This window comes from Alosa pseudoharengus, unplaced genomic scaffold, assembly GCF_046254945.1.
Source record: "Alosa pseudoharengus isolate Yale_2024_CS ecotype anadromous, Long Island Sound unplaced genomic scaffold, YU_APseudo_1.1 YU_APseudo_1.1_scf_2, whole genome shotgun sequence".
NCBI lineage: Eukaryota > Metazoa > Chordata > Actinopteri > Clupeiformes > Clupeidae > Alosa > Alosa pseudoharengus.
Window position 1 is genome coordinate 33,646,220 of NW_027468663.1, and position 13,660 is coordinate 33,659,879.

Genomic DNA, 13,660 nt, shown 5'->3' on the forward strand with positions numbered 1-13,660 from the left:
ACATCTGTATTGAACCTAACGCCCTGTACCTAAATGGTTCGGTAGCAATATATGTCTTCTTACACCCCTATAGATTAGTGATGCACTTTTTTGTAGGGGCCACTGAAATTTGTATAACAAATTTGTGTGCACTGCAATGCACAGACAGATTTCTTATGAATTGTAATTCAGCTGAATCTTTGGGATTTTCTTTGAGATTGAGGTTTCATGTTACATGTGCAGTTTTTCAGTATATTTTGTAATGGAAATGATTATTCATAAAAATTCCATAGCTTTTAAAGGTCACATAGTTCCATACTTCCTGACAGAATTGTCGTAATTAACGTAATTAATGACGCTGCTGCTGGTTGACAGCAGGAAGGCCATCAGAGCTAGGTCCTCAAGATAGATATTATCTTTCAGTTGAATAAGTTGTGCTTTGGTCCTAAGAAAAAGTATGTATTAAAGTAAAACATACAGTAATGTATTCAAACATACAGTAACACGTTCTTAATGCTGATTTCTTTGTCTTTTATTTCATGCGACAGTGTATCTGTCCATTTTGTGACTAAAAAGTTAAACATCCTCTAACAGTACATTATGTGTATTATCTAGATCAGCAGTTCTCAAATGGGGGTACGCGTACCCCTGGGGATACGTGAAGGCACTCCAGGGGGTACGTGAGATTTTAAAATATACATACATATATTGATATTTATCAGTTCCATAGTTTAATAAATTAGACACTGATGGCACAGTGCTCTGTTTTAAGTCTTTTTTTCTCAACTAAAAATGCTTTGCGCTGGTTAGGGGGTACTTGGCTGAAAAAATATTTCTCAGGGGTACATCACTGAAAAAAGGTTGAGAACCACTGATCTAGATTGACAAACAGCATTGTGTGCTGTGGCTTAAGTGAAGTATCCTGCAAATCTCATGTGTGATGTGGTGGAGGAGTGCATTTAGTGTCACAATGCTGTGCGATAGAGGGGAGGCGATGCAGAGGCAGGGAGAGTGATCGTGATAGCTCCATGGTGGTCATAATAGATAACTCAGTGTTGGTTCTACCACATAGTAGAATGTTTAAGTTGAGGTTAGCTATGTCTAATTGCTTTTGAGCTCTAGTCTTTTCTTCTCATGTATCCAGGCCAGTACACCAAGAAAAAACAGAACATTAGCGAGCAAAATGAGCACAGTCAAATATCACATTAGAGTAAGGGTGGGCTGCTTTAGTCACTGGTGGAATATACTTGTCATGCTATTGACATATATTCAGGATGTGGTACTGCCATTAATATGGTGTAAATTTCCCTTCTAAAAATTGTATCTTGTGCTAAATATGGCTGACCCATGGACAGCGGGTCTGTGCAGTATGCTATAACGTGTGTGTGTATAACTTGTTATGGAGCTCATTTGGGGCAGTCGTGGCCTACTGGTTAGGGCTTCGGGCTTATAACCGGAGGGTTCGAGTTCGATCCCCGACCAGTAGGAACGGCTGAAGTGCCCTTGAGCAAGGCACATAACCCCTCACTGCTCTCTGAGCACTGCTGTAGCAAGGCAGCTCACTGCTCTGGGTTAGTGTGTGCTTCACTTCACTGTATGTTCACTAATTCACAGATGGGATAAATGCAAAGACCAAATTCCTTGTATACGCAAGTATACTTGACCTGATTTACATTTACATTTACCTGATAGAGGATATCTTAACAACATGTTTTAGGTTATATTCCAGCTTTATAATATGTATTTTTGAGATCACAACAGCAAAAGACCATATGATAAATACATAGATAAATAGTGCAAGCTTTCGCTCAGCAAAGCATACAGTGCAACTTTCATATGCTTCAACACATAATGACAAGTGAGATGTAAAGATAGATCTTTATATTTGATATGTGAAGGAACATACAACACAAAATTTGAGTTAATTGTGTTGTGAAATAGAAATAATGTCTCCACTTAAGTCACCAAGTGCTACTTGCTGCTCTAGGTTCAGATGGCAACAGCCCTACTAGCTGCCGCAGAAGGCTCCACACCACGTGAATACTGTTGCAGAAGTAGAATTATTTTTGCCAGGTTAAAGCTATGGTTAAGGGTCATGTTTGCGGATGGGCTGTGTACTACTGAAATGTCTATGGAGAGCTCACATGTCCGAGACTGAGCAACAGAAATGGTTGTTGTAATTTGGTGGAGTGTTTTAAGAGTACGCAAGATAGGATTACAGGGTAGGATTTTGTCTTAGATTTCAGAAGAACTCTATCACAACCACAGTGTGAGCTGAAACGAACAGAGGGATGTGGGATTTAAGATGTGTAGTTTTGTCTCATGTGGTTTAAGGAAAAAACAGAGACACACACTCTAACTTCTCTGTCTTATGCACATCTCTAACCTCCCCCCCTGCATAAAACAGATCTGTGAGGCGGATGCCTGTGTCACCCACATATACTGGTTGGTTATGTTACATAGACATTTAATGTTGCTTGCCAGGTCTTTAAAACAGCAGTAAGGATTTTTGGTGTACAACTGACAAGCTAACTATCTAAGCATCTAGGCATGCAGAAACTATGCAACGAACTAACTATCTAAGCATCTAGGCATGCAGAAACTATGCAAAGACCAGCAACCAAGCTGGCACTGATGATGTCTTCCCAAACCTCAGATGTACTATAGGGCATAGCCTGTACAACTTGAGAATGACAAGTGTGTTTATTGGTTGTTCGTATGACAATATAGCATCAAAATGATGATTCCAATTAAACATTCCGTAAAATGTAGCACGTTGCTGCATGGTATTACTATTATAACATGGTTGAACAGTGAAGCTAAAGTCCAACTCAAGATAGACTAACACGCAAAGCATCCTTTTGTATCTGCAGGGGGTTTCACACAATGTTGCCACAACTCCAGAACCCAACTGTGCCAAATAACTGTTCTAGTCCAAGGAGGCCTATATTTCAGTTGTGGTCTCTGTCTTTGTCTGTCTCATAATGTGAGACACTTTTGTCTCTACAGTAGGATTCTACCAGTAACCCAACCAGACACACAAGCGGGTGCGGGCAAGCGCACACACACACACACACACACACACGCACGCCTCACAAACCCTACCACATAGCCCTAGCTCTTTCGCTGAGACAGGAAACACCTGTGATGACTTCTTACCGCATGAACGCTCTAGCACACTCACATATACACACAGTCCAAAGACTCAATCTATTGCCAAATAGTCATATACATTCTTAAGTAAGGTATGTTTCTCTCTTTCTGTCTCATATACAGGATTTTCGTGTGTGTGTGTGAGAGAGAGAGAGAGAGGGAGAGAAAAGAGAGAGACGATGCAACTAGAATCATTAGAATCATATTGTAGCATTATTATTATTTTGCTCATTTCTGGTATAGCACATCATTTACACGTGAGTGTATACTGACAATTAACAAGTCTATTAAAAACTGATCACGGTTTTTATGGAAGTGTTATTGAGAGGGTTTAGATATTTTTTGCACATACCATAAGCATTATAAGGATACTGTAATGCAGTGTTTTTCAACCTTTTTTGTGCCACGGCACACTTTTGACACTTAAAATGTCCCACGGCACACATCCTGTGTATCCTGTGAGCCTAAAATTTAAAAAAATACAAGATATGGCCTTATTATGGCTTCTATGCAAGACCTGCTCAATAAAACAAGTGCCCTCTGTTTCATTTGTAGGTGACTATATCTATTTTAATTGTTGTTATGAACTGGATATGTGATGATTCTGTGAATAATGGATATGGGGGCCCCGTTGTACAATGCCTGCAAACCACAAATAGTGCAATCATACAATCAATTAGAGCATGTGGTTATAAATTCTTTGATGCAACAGTTGCTTTTCTGGACCAGTGAGTGACATTTGGGTAATTTTCTGCGGCACACCTGATGATCTCTCACGGCACACTAGTGTGCCCCGGCACAGTGGTTGAAAAACACTGCTGTAATGCATATTACAAATGTAGGTAACAATGTTCACAATAACAAAAGAAATACCATTAACCTCAGCCTGTATCTTTAGCATACCCTTCAATAACCTCCTTAGCAATCTTGCCATGGCTCACGTGTTTATCTCCATCAGCGGTAGCAAAGATACGGCCCACAGGCCAGAGACGGCCTGGGTAGGGAGGGGAAATAATGTAGATATTCACATCCAGTTGTCATCGGCTATGTATAATAAGCAATATAGATCATTAGATCATAGACCATCCTCAGGAAGGAAGATGTACAAAAGGAAAAAAGTGGTTTGTTGCACCGACAATTAAGTTATGTTTGTTTAGCCATATGCTCTATGCTGGTGAAAAAGAGAGACTGACATGGAAGGTAGGGTATGTCAAAAGAGTATGTCCTCGTTTGCTCATAAGGGGTTATAGTAAAGGAGTATACTTTCCTGATCTATATATTAGGTCCAACTACATTTGGCATTAATACAGATACACAGAAGATGGGACTATTTGAGTGCAACAATAAGAAATTTTTTAGACATTTTTTAAAACAGATCATAGTTTTAAAACTTTTCTATGTCTTTAGTTAAGATGTAGATTACATTCAAGGGCAAAGAGCATATACTCACTTCCTGTGATATATAGGTTTAAAGTAATTTCCCCTTGTGATTGCATTTGTACATGTCACAGACATGTCAACTGCTTGTTTTAAAACTCATGGTGTGTAACCTGTCTCCTCAAAACCATGTAAGATTACCTGTTCCTAGTGATGGAGAGCAGGCAGACACTCAAGCACACACACAAACACCTTCACACACACCTACACACGCACACACACAAACACACACACACACACACACACACACACACACTCTATCTCACATACACTCACACAGCAGAAACCAGATGCTCTGTGCTATGTGAGAATGTCTGTCCTTTTGTGTGTGTGTGTGTGTGTGTGTGTGTGTGTGTGTGTGTGTGTACGTGTTATGTGATATCCACAGGTCTTGTTCCATGGAGAATGACTAAAGCTCTATACCTGAGCTGATTCCCTGCGCAGTCAGCTCCAGTTGAGCCTGAAAGAGTGCATCTGTCCATTTGTAGACTTTTTCTTCCCAACAAACAGCATGAGATCTGAAGGATATCTCTAGCTTCAAGTAGCTTGATTGTGTGAGTGAGCGTGTCCTGTATGTGTTTCAACGCTCTGCAGGATGAAGATCTTTGTGTGGCTGGTGTGGATTAGCGCACTGCTAAAAGGTAAGACACACAACAAACGCTGTGACCCCACAACACGACATTACTTTATTCCATCGGTTTGGTGTGCATGCTTTTGCGTAATTGTACTGAAAACATTCACTCACCTGAGATAAATTGTTTAGTGATACAATTATAAGATAATTATAAGACTCTTACGGTGACATCAAAAACCATAAATGATGATGCAATACAAAATAATTAAAAGAAGAAAGACAAGGATGATCATGTGTTAATTTTTTTTCATTGTATGTTTGTAAGTTTTTGCCTTGTGAGAATTTTGAATTTTTTGAATTTTTGAATTTTGTGGACCAAGTTGTGGATCATCTATTCTATTTGATATGGTACTTGAGCTTTCTTTATTTAACCTGATGAAACCTTTCAGTGGTACTACCTGTGGTAGTTATGCCTCATCCTACTGTCCCTTGCAGGGGTGGTTGGGGCTCACGGGCGCTATGCGCAGAAGCTGCTCAACGATCTGATGGAGAACTACAGCTCAGCCTTGCGGCCTGTGGACGACACGGACAAGGCCCTCAATGTCACGCTACAGATCACACTCTCCCAGATCAAAGATATGGTGTGAACACACACACACACACATACACATACACACAGTGGACGTTGCACTGACAGGTATTGATGTGGTCTGTTTTTGCTGTGGTGTGGCCATGCTGCTCTGGTCTAGATAACCGAACCACAGGCTGTAGCCAGTATGACCTGCTTCATGTTCTCTGCAGCTGCAATGGCAGTGAGAACTGAAATGTGTGATTCTGTGTGCCTGTGTGGTTGGATGGTGCTGAGCCTAAAATAGAGCGCAAGCTATAGAGACTTTATGTATTCGGTGATTAATTAATGAATGATGACTTAATTAAGTAATTAATTAATTAGGTAATTAATTAATTAATTAATGCATTACACATTTTAAGAAAGCTATTTAAAAAAATAGAAAACATTTATTCTATAGTCAGAAAAATAGTATTTGCTCATTTGTTACAAGAACCCCAAACAATTCAATTCATGTTCAAACCTTCAATTCAAAATATGAATGTAACTTTGTTGCTTCTAAGCATAATTTAATGTTCATATGATTATGACAGTTAAGCTGACAAAACTGATGATGGAGGATTTCATGTTCAGACATGAATGAACAAGAAAGAAAAAACTTCCTCAAATAAATTAGGCTACAGCCAGGGGCGCCGGAACGAGTTTCAAAGTGCAGGCCAGATAACGAATCCCCCCCGCGTACACTGTATTTTGTCTTTCTTGCGCAAAGAAAACGTTCCTAATAGCCTGCGTAATTCTGCTTCATAAAGTTGAGCAAACGCATGCGGTAATTGCGGTACAGATAAATAGAAATAGCCTACTGTCATGCAGTTTATGGGGTAGGCCAAAACTTGGAGTGAATTTACACACAGGAGATTCTTTCTCTCTAGGCTACTCGTAGCTGAGCAGAGTTTGGTGTAACACGTCAGTACACATTGCAGTTCCTACAGTGTGCGAGCAAAAATATTCAGAATTCTGGGAGGGCTTTGTGAAGGAGTGTGCGCGAGCTGGGCAGCAACGCCTGCATAAAGCAATTCGAATTGGCACAATTTTTAAAAGCACTAGCTAGTGCGGTGGTCATTAGCCTAACTTTTGAAGGCAGATTAGCTATAAGGAATGGGAATTTGGGCAGCTGTGGCCTACTGGTTAGCACTTCGGACCTGTAACCGTAGGTTGCCGGTTTGAACCCCGACCAGTAGGCACGGCTGAAGTGCCCTTGAGCACGGCTGAAGTGCACCTAACCCCTCACTGCTCCCCGAGCGCCGCTGTTGATGCAGGCAGCTCACTGCGCCGGGATTAGTGTGTGCTTCACCTCACTGTGTGTACACTGTGTGCTGTGTGTGTTTCACTAATTCACGGATTGGGATAAATGCAGAGACCAAATTTCCCTCACGGAATCAAAAGAGTATATATACTTATACTTATACTTAAATGGTAGGCCTACAGCGCAACCTAGTTTGGACTATATTATGCTACCTAATGTTTCACAACTGTCATTAATTAAATAATAAATAAAAGGGGACGATATCTATAACAATGTCCATAGAAACATTTCACCGACCCCAACACTGAGTAGCCACCTGCAGGCGCCAATGACTACAGACGCTAATAATTTCAGATAGGACCACACACGCATTTGCCAGAATTAAATGAAATAGGTTAACATGCTTTATTTGAACATTGCAATACCCACCCAACAAACCCAGAGAAGGCTTGGTAGATGTTTCGGATAGATGACAGCACTTTGTAACCGATTAATAGCCCAATTCTCAGTTTTGCAATAAAAGCAGTATCATCATAGCAGTAGGCTATTATCATATATCATCGATAATCGTTCACATTTTACTATAGGCTAATAACCACTGCCCCTCAGCTGGAGTTGCAGAGGAGTCTCAAAAGTACAGGGAGACAGAACGCGAATGACGAATATCACACTTTTTGAAAAGGGGAAAAAGACAACGAGTAAAGGGCGAGGCTAGAGTTGGAGGAATTGTGTCTTGTTGCTGTAAAGGAGAACGCGAGAATGACCGCCGCTGTAGGCTCACAATTAAGAAGCATAAATCAGCCTTAAACTGCATTAAGATGTCTACAATGCAGCCTCATTTTTGTCAGCAGAAGTTCGTATCAGCAAATGTGGTTTGGTAAACGGGAACACAGAAGTGAAATAGGTTAACCTGGTCTATTTGAACATTGCTGGTAATCTTAAGTGATAGGCTATCATACAAACCTTGCGAAGGCTTGGTAGCTTACATGTTTCGGATATATCACGTTGCGCATGATATTAATTGAATCTCATGTTGCGCAATAGGCTAAATGTGGTTATCCAACAGATTCATAACTTCAGTAATTGTCATTAGCCTTTATTAATGGTGAACAAACCATACTAAACCAGAATAAAATGTTATTAGATTCGGCTACATTTCAAATCCATCTCTCCATGTTGCATTAATTGAGAATGAAATGAACATCCCAGAGTGGAGCGCTGTCTGCTCCCTGGGTGCTCCACCTCCCTGGGGGTGTAGCCTGAGTGCTGCTGGTGTTTTGCTCATCGGTTTTGACCCATGGGCAGAAATCTTAAGGTTTTGCAACAGTGACGCTGCACAAATAGCTCTAGGCTATATTAGATGCGGGCTACTACCGCTATAATGGTTAACACCTCTCCGTTTTTTGCGCGGACGTTTTTTTTGTTTGTTTTTTCGTGGATGATTTTGTTTATTAAAATATATTTTGAGCCAAAAGTGGAGGGGCCATTGGCCCCCTGGCCACTGTGCTTCCGGCGCCTATGGCTACAGCAAGTGTATTAACTAGTGGATTGAAAATGACAGATAATCTTTTTTCTTGAAATTCTAAATAATGCCTTCTGCGGAGCCCATTGTATGCTGGTGCTGAATGACCCAACCAGCTCGTCCTCTGGTTTTATGTATGTGTGTGTGACTGTTTAGGACGAGCGGAACCAGGTGCTGACCACGTACCTGTGGGTGCGTCAGGTCTGGCATGATGCTTATCTGCGGTGGGACAAAGAGGAGTATGACGGTCTGGAGGTCATCAGGATCCCATCAGAACTCGTCTGGAGGCCAGACATTGTACTTTACAACAAGTACTGAACACACACACACACACACACACACACACACACACACACTATTGACAGTGGAATGGAGGCACACATACACATTATACACAGATTCAGTCCTCACTTCCTTGTCTTGGGTTATGTGTGTATGTGTGTGTGTGTGCATGCGTGTATGTGTGTGTGTATGTTCTAAGTGCTGATGAGGAGAATAAGGATGGGCCTCCTGAAACAAATGTAGTCTTGCGCTACGATGGCGAGATTACCTGGGACTCCCCTGCCATCACCAAAAGCTCCTGTAAGGTGGACGTTGCCTACTTCCCTTTTGACAGCCAACAATGCAACCTCACCTTTGGCTCCTGGACATACAATGGAAATCAGGTACGCTGCCAAACTACAAACCACCATCAGTACATTCTGAAAAATGATGTCCAAAAGGAATTGTTCTCAATATATCTCACTGAGTTGTTACATGACATCTATTCACAATAGCTGAAAGGAAGGCTTATGAAGGAGGTCCTAGTTAAAAGTCCAGTCCTTAAAAATGCTATTGCCATATCTTTCATTTTTAAGAGTTCCTAAAGTAAAGACACAAGGCCTCTCTTAAAAGGAATATTCCACCATTTACGGAATTACACTCATTTTCCACATCCCCTTGAGTTAAACAATTGATTTTTACCTTTGCCCAGTTCATCCAGCCATTCTCTGAGTCTGGCGATACCACTTTTAGCTCCAGCCTAGGATAGATCATTGAATCGGATTAGATCATTAGCATCTCGCCTGCTAGCATCATGTTTAAAAGTGACTAAGATTTCTGGTAATTTTCCTATTTAAAACTTGTCTCCTCTTAAGTTAGAAAGTGTAATAATAAATAACGTAAACGTAACAATTTTCTAGGCTGATTTGACATGGAACAATACTCTCATTCAGGCGTAATAATCCAGTCACTAACCAATTTGTCTGCTGCAGCTCAACCTTGTTGCTGGAAGTTATACGGGGACTATTTTCAGGTGCTGCATGATATCATTGTGCTGCTGTGCCCATGGTGTTCCTTGATTATTACACTGGAATGAGAGTATAGTTCCATGTCAAATCAGCCTAGACAATCACCACGTTTCATTTTTTGTTGATCTTATTACACTTTCTAACTTGAGAGGAGACAAGTTTTAAATAGGAAAAAAAATCTTAGTCACTTTTAAACGTGATGCTAGCAGGCGAGAAGCTAATGGTCTAATCAGATTCAATGATCTATGCTAGGCTGGAGCTAAATGGTGGTATCGCCAGACTCAGAGAACGGCTGGATGAACTGGAGAAAGGTAAAATTCAATTGTTTAACTCGAGGGGAGGTGGAAAATGAGTGTAATTCCCCAAATGGTGGAATATCCCTTTAAGTCTTGTGACAACAGTTACCAACTTACAGTATTGTCACTTGCTACAAATACACAGTGCAGACCTGTTCAAGTACAGGATAACCCTTACCATTCAGAGTTCCTCAAAAACTCGACCATGCAATGCAGATGAAACCCACTACCATATAGATATAACTGAAGAGGCTGAATGGGCATGTCCTGGGACAGACGTTTGGCACTGTCATGTACCCTCCTGCCTGATTGGATGACATTTTACCATGTGGGACAGTGTTTGCTTGGACTGCCTACAGTAGCCTGAGTTAATAAATACTTAATTTGTTGAATAGTACTTTGTCTATTCATACACACAAGATGTGTTGATGATTTGAGGTAGAGTTAGTAATGTGCAACAGCATGCATTTATTGGACATGCCATAAATCCAGGTCATTTCCCAGCTTATGTGAGTGCCGTATACTGTACAAGACAAAATATAATCTTTCAAAGAAAAAACAATTTTTGTGACATCACAAGTCTCATGACACGTTTGCTTATCCTGTCAGGTTGACATCAACCTGGACAAGGACAAGCAGTCCGGCGATCTGTCCGACTTTGTGGAGAACGTGGAGTGGGAGTGCCACGGCATGCCGGCCAAGAAGAGCGTCATCATGTATGGCTGCTGCTCGGACCCGTACCCGGACATCACATACACGGTGCTGCTCAAGCGCCGCTCCTCCTTCTACATCTTCAACCTGCTGCTGCCCTGCTTCCTCATCTCCTTCCTGGCGCCGCTGGGCTTCTACCTGCCCGCCGACTCCGGGGAGAAGGTCTCGCTCGGGGTCACTGTGCTGCTGGCCCTCACCGTCTTCCAGCTCATGGTGGCTGAGAGCATGCCTCCCTCAGAGAGCGTGCCTCTGATCGGTAAGCGTGTTTTCAGTGATTGGTCTGTTAGCTGAGCTCAAGATGGTGGGTGATAAGCCAGTTTAATATAAATATATATATTCTCCCTCTCTCTCTCTCTCTCTCTCTGTCTCTCTCTCTCTCTCCACCCCCCGTGGTCCATCCTAAAGGGAAGTACTATATAGCAACAATGACCATGATCACAGCGTCCACGTCACTGACCATCTTTATTATGAACATTCATTTTTGTGGGGCGGAGGCAAAGCCCGTTCCTCACTGGGCAAAAGTGCTCATCATTGACTACATGGCTAAGCTGTGTTTTGTGTATGAGGTGGGCGAGAACTGTACCTCACCCGAGGACTCCAGCACCCACCTCTACACCGATGAGTCTATGAGAGGTGGCTATCAGGATGATGCTTACTATGGCAACCACTACCTTGACAATGGCCACTATGGAAACAGCCACTACAATCAACACCATGACAATGGAAACTACCGCCATCACAATCATCACAACAACCTTAGCGACAGCAGATGCCTGGCCCGTGTCCAGAGGAATGGACCACAGAGGGGTGGGGACAGGAGGGGAAGGGAGCCACCCATGCCACATATCATGCGAGACTCCAATGTGCACATCCCCGCTTATGACCCTCTAGAGGAGAAACTGAAGGCCAGTGACCTGTCCATCCCTGAGAAACTCCACGCGTATGGCTACAACCCAGGCAATGACTTTAGCCATGACAGTGCTTGCAGAAGTAGCAACAATTATCACAACGGAGGCCCAGTGCGCGGGAGCTGCTCTTGTGGAATGCCGCAGAAGGTTGTGCGGAACATTGAGTACATAGCCAACTGTTTCTGGGAGCAAAGGTCACACCAGGCTAAGGGAGCAGAGTGGAAGAAGGTCGCTAAGGTGATGGACCGTTTTTTTATGTGGATCTTTTTCATCATGGTCTTCCTTATGAGCATCCTTGTCATTGGCCAAGCAGCTTGACCTAAGTGGGACATGAAGGTTGCTTTCTTAGACTGTGCATCCAAGAGTCCTCATAGCTCATGGTTGCAACTTAAACAAGCGACCAGGCAGAGGCTCTTAACTGGGTTCCTGAGTTCAGTAAAGCAGCAGTCACTGCTGATGTGATGCAGACACTACAATGAAAATAAACTGCTCCTAATTTGAAAATGTTTTTGAACTCTGAGTACATTACATAAGAAAGTGTAAAGCTCCCAATTTACAAGTTAAATATCAAGTATAAAAAGTAATAAAAGTAATGTAAATGATAGTTTTACATGAGCAATCATAAACACAGAGACACACACACTGATCGATGTACAGTAAGTAACAGTAGGCTATCAAACAAAGTTACTCTGACATTATCTCACAATTAGTGGGTACATTATCTTTGTTTTGTAATGTCTGGGTTTTTGGCAGAAGCCCATTGAAAACTTCTCTGCACTTCTGTGCTGTTCTCCTTCTGTAGGTTTTCTTCAAACAGTTCTTTCGTTTCCTCAAAGTTCCTTCTTGTTCACGGCTGTTAAAGGTGCTGTCAGCAATTGTATGTGATTTCAAGCCCATAACATTTTTTGTCACATTCAGAAAACATATCCTCACAATCCGCTAGCTGCTCATTCCATGAGTACGCTGTAAAAAAAAAGGTCTCTGTTGGCTGCCCATGCAAGCTCTGATAACTGGAAACAAAGTGGACTGTGTGGATTTTCTGGGAATACTGAAGCTACCTCTCTGGTTTGGTCCTTTGGTCCAAATCAGGCTCTGGTTAAAATATAATATCCGTTGTTTTGGACAAAAGTGTCTGCTAATGATTTGAAATATAAACATAAACAAACGCTACTTCCTGTGCAATCGCTGACTGTGCCTTTAAGTGCCACACGCAGAGAGAGCTCTTAAACGGAACGCCTGAAGAGCAGGTCCGGCCCTGAGGTGGCGTGGGTGAGCCTGATTTGTGCCAGACTCGCCCAGTAGAGCTACTGTATGTGGGCGCCTGTATTTAAGACAGTGCTGGGAGTTCCTGGGAATAGCTTGTCAATCTGGCCCACCTTCAGTTTTTTCCATTTAGAAAGATCCTAACCATCACACCTTAATACTTCATGACCAGGTGGGAGATTAATACTTAATATGTGGGTGTGTTTCCACACGTGTGTGTGTGCTTGCCTCTCTCTCTCTCTCAGGGCACTGTAAGATAATCTCTGTCTGGCATGAACATACATTAATAATACACACTTAAAGCTCTTAGAAACACAGAAGAGAAACTTGGACAGAGGATCACACGTTCCCAATCCTTAAGCAGTCATGACTTGCTCAACAAGCCAATTCAGTTTAGGGCAATCTTGCACTACACCAACAGAATGTATGAGACATAAAACATGAAACTATCCCATGATTCTTTTCTTTCTATTAACTTCCTGGTCTTTGTAGACTATATGATGAAACACTGCCCCCTTGTGATGAATTCTGAAACTAAATATTCCTGTCGGAGTCAGTCACATGGTCTCATAAATAAACAAATTTAATCAGAACTACAGATGAGCTGTATCTGGTTAACAGTGCTGCACAGGAGGCCAGTGATTATTTGTGTGGGAA

The 13,660-nt window shown here is 41.9% G+C and overlaps 1 protein-coding gene across 2 annotated transcripts; it reads left to right on the forward strand.

Annotated features, from left to right (window-relative positions):
• The first annotated feature begins 97 nt into the window (after nucleotides 1-97).
• chrna9a (cholinergic receptor, nicotinic, alpha 9a) lies at nucleotides 98-12,316 on the forward strand. Of its 2 annotated transcripts, XM_076294713.1 has the most exons (7): nucleotides 98-655; nucleotides 5,164-5,210; nucleotides 5,639-5,784; nucleotides 8,693-8,847; nucleotides 9,018-9,201; nucleotides 10,731-11,088; nucleotides 11,238-12,316. In XM_076294713.1, exons 2-7 carry the CDS (start codon nucleotides 5,165-5,167, stop codon nucleotides 12,056-12,058), a joined length of 1,710 nt encoding a protein of 569 aa, XP_076150828.1. In that variant the 5' UTR covers nucleotides 98-655; nucleotide 5,164; the 3' UTR covers nucleotides 12,059-12,316. The 2 variants fall into 2 exon arrangements, with proteins under 2 accessions (XP_076150828.1, XP_076150827.1); XM_076294712.1 differs by lacking the exon at nucleotides 98-655 and having other exon boundaries at nucleotides 4,951-5,210.
• The last annotated feature ends 1,344 nt before the right edge of the window (nucleotides 12,317-13,660 follow it).

Bases quoted from the DNA above. Each gene is read 5' to 3' on its own strand.
- chrna9a (XM_076294713.1), top strand. From the start codon at position 5,165: ATGAAGATCTTTGTGTGGCTGGTGTGGATTAGCGCACTGCTAAAAG. The intron at 5,211-5,638 runs GTAAGACACACA...TGTCCCTTGCAG, and splicing joins GATTAGCGCACTGCTAAAAG to GGGTGGTTGGGGCTCACGGG. The intron at 11,089-11,237 runs GTAAGCGTGTTT...TCCATCCTAAAG, and splicing joins AGAGAGCGTGCCTCTGATCG to GGAAGTACTATATAGCAACA.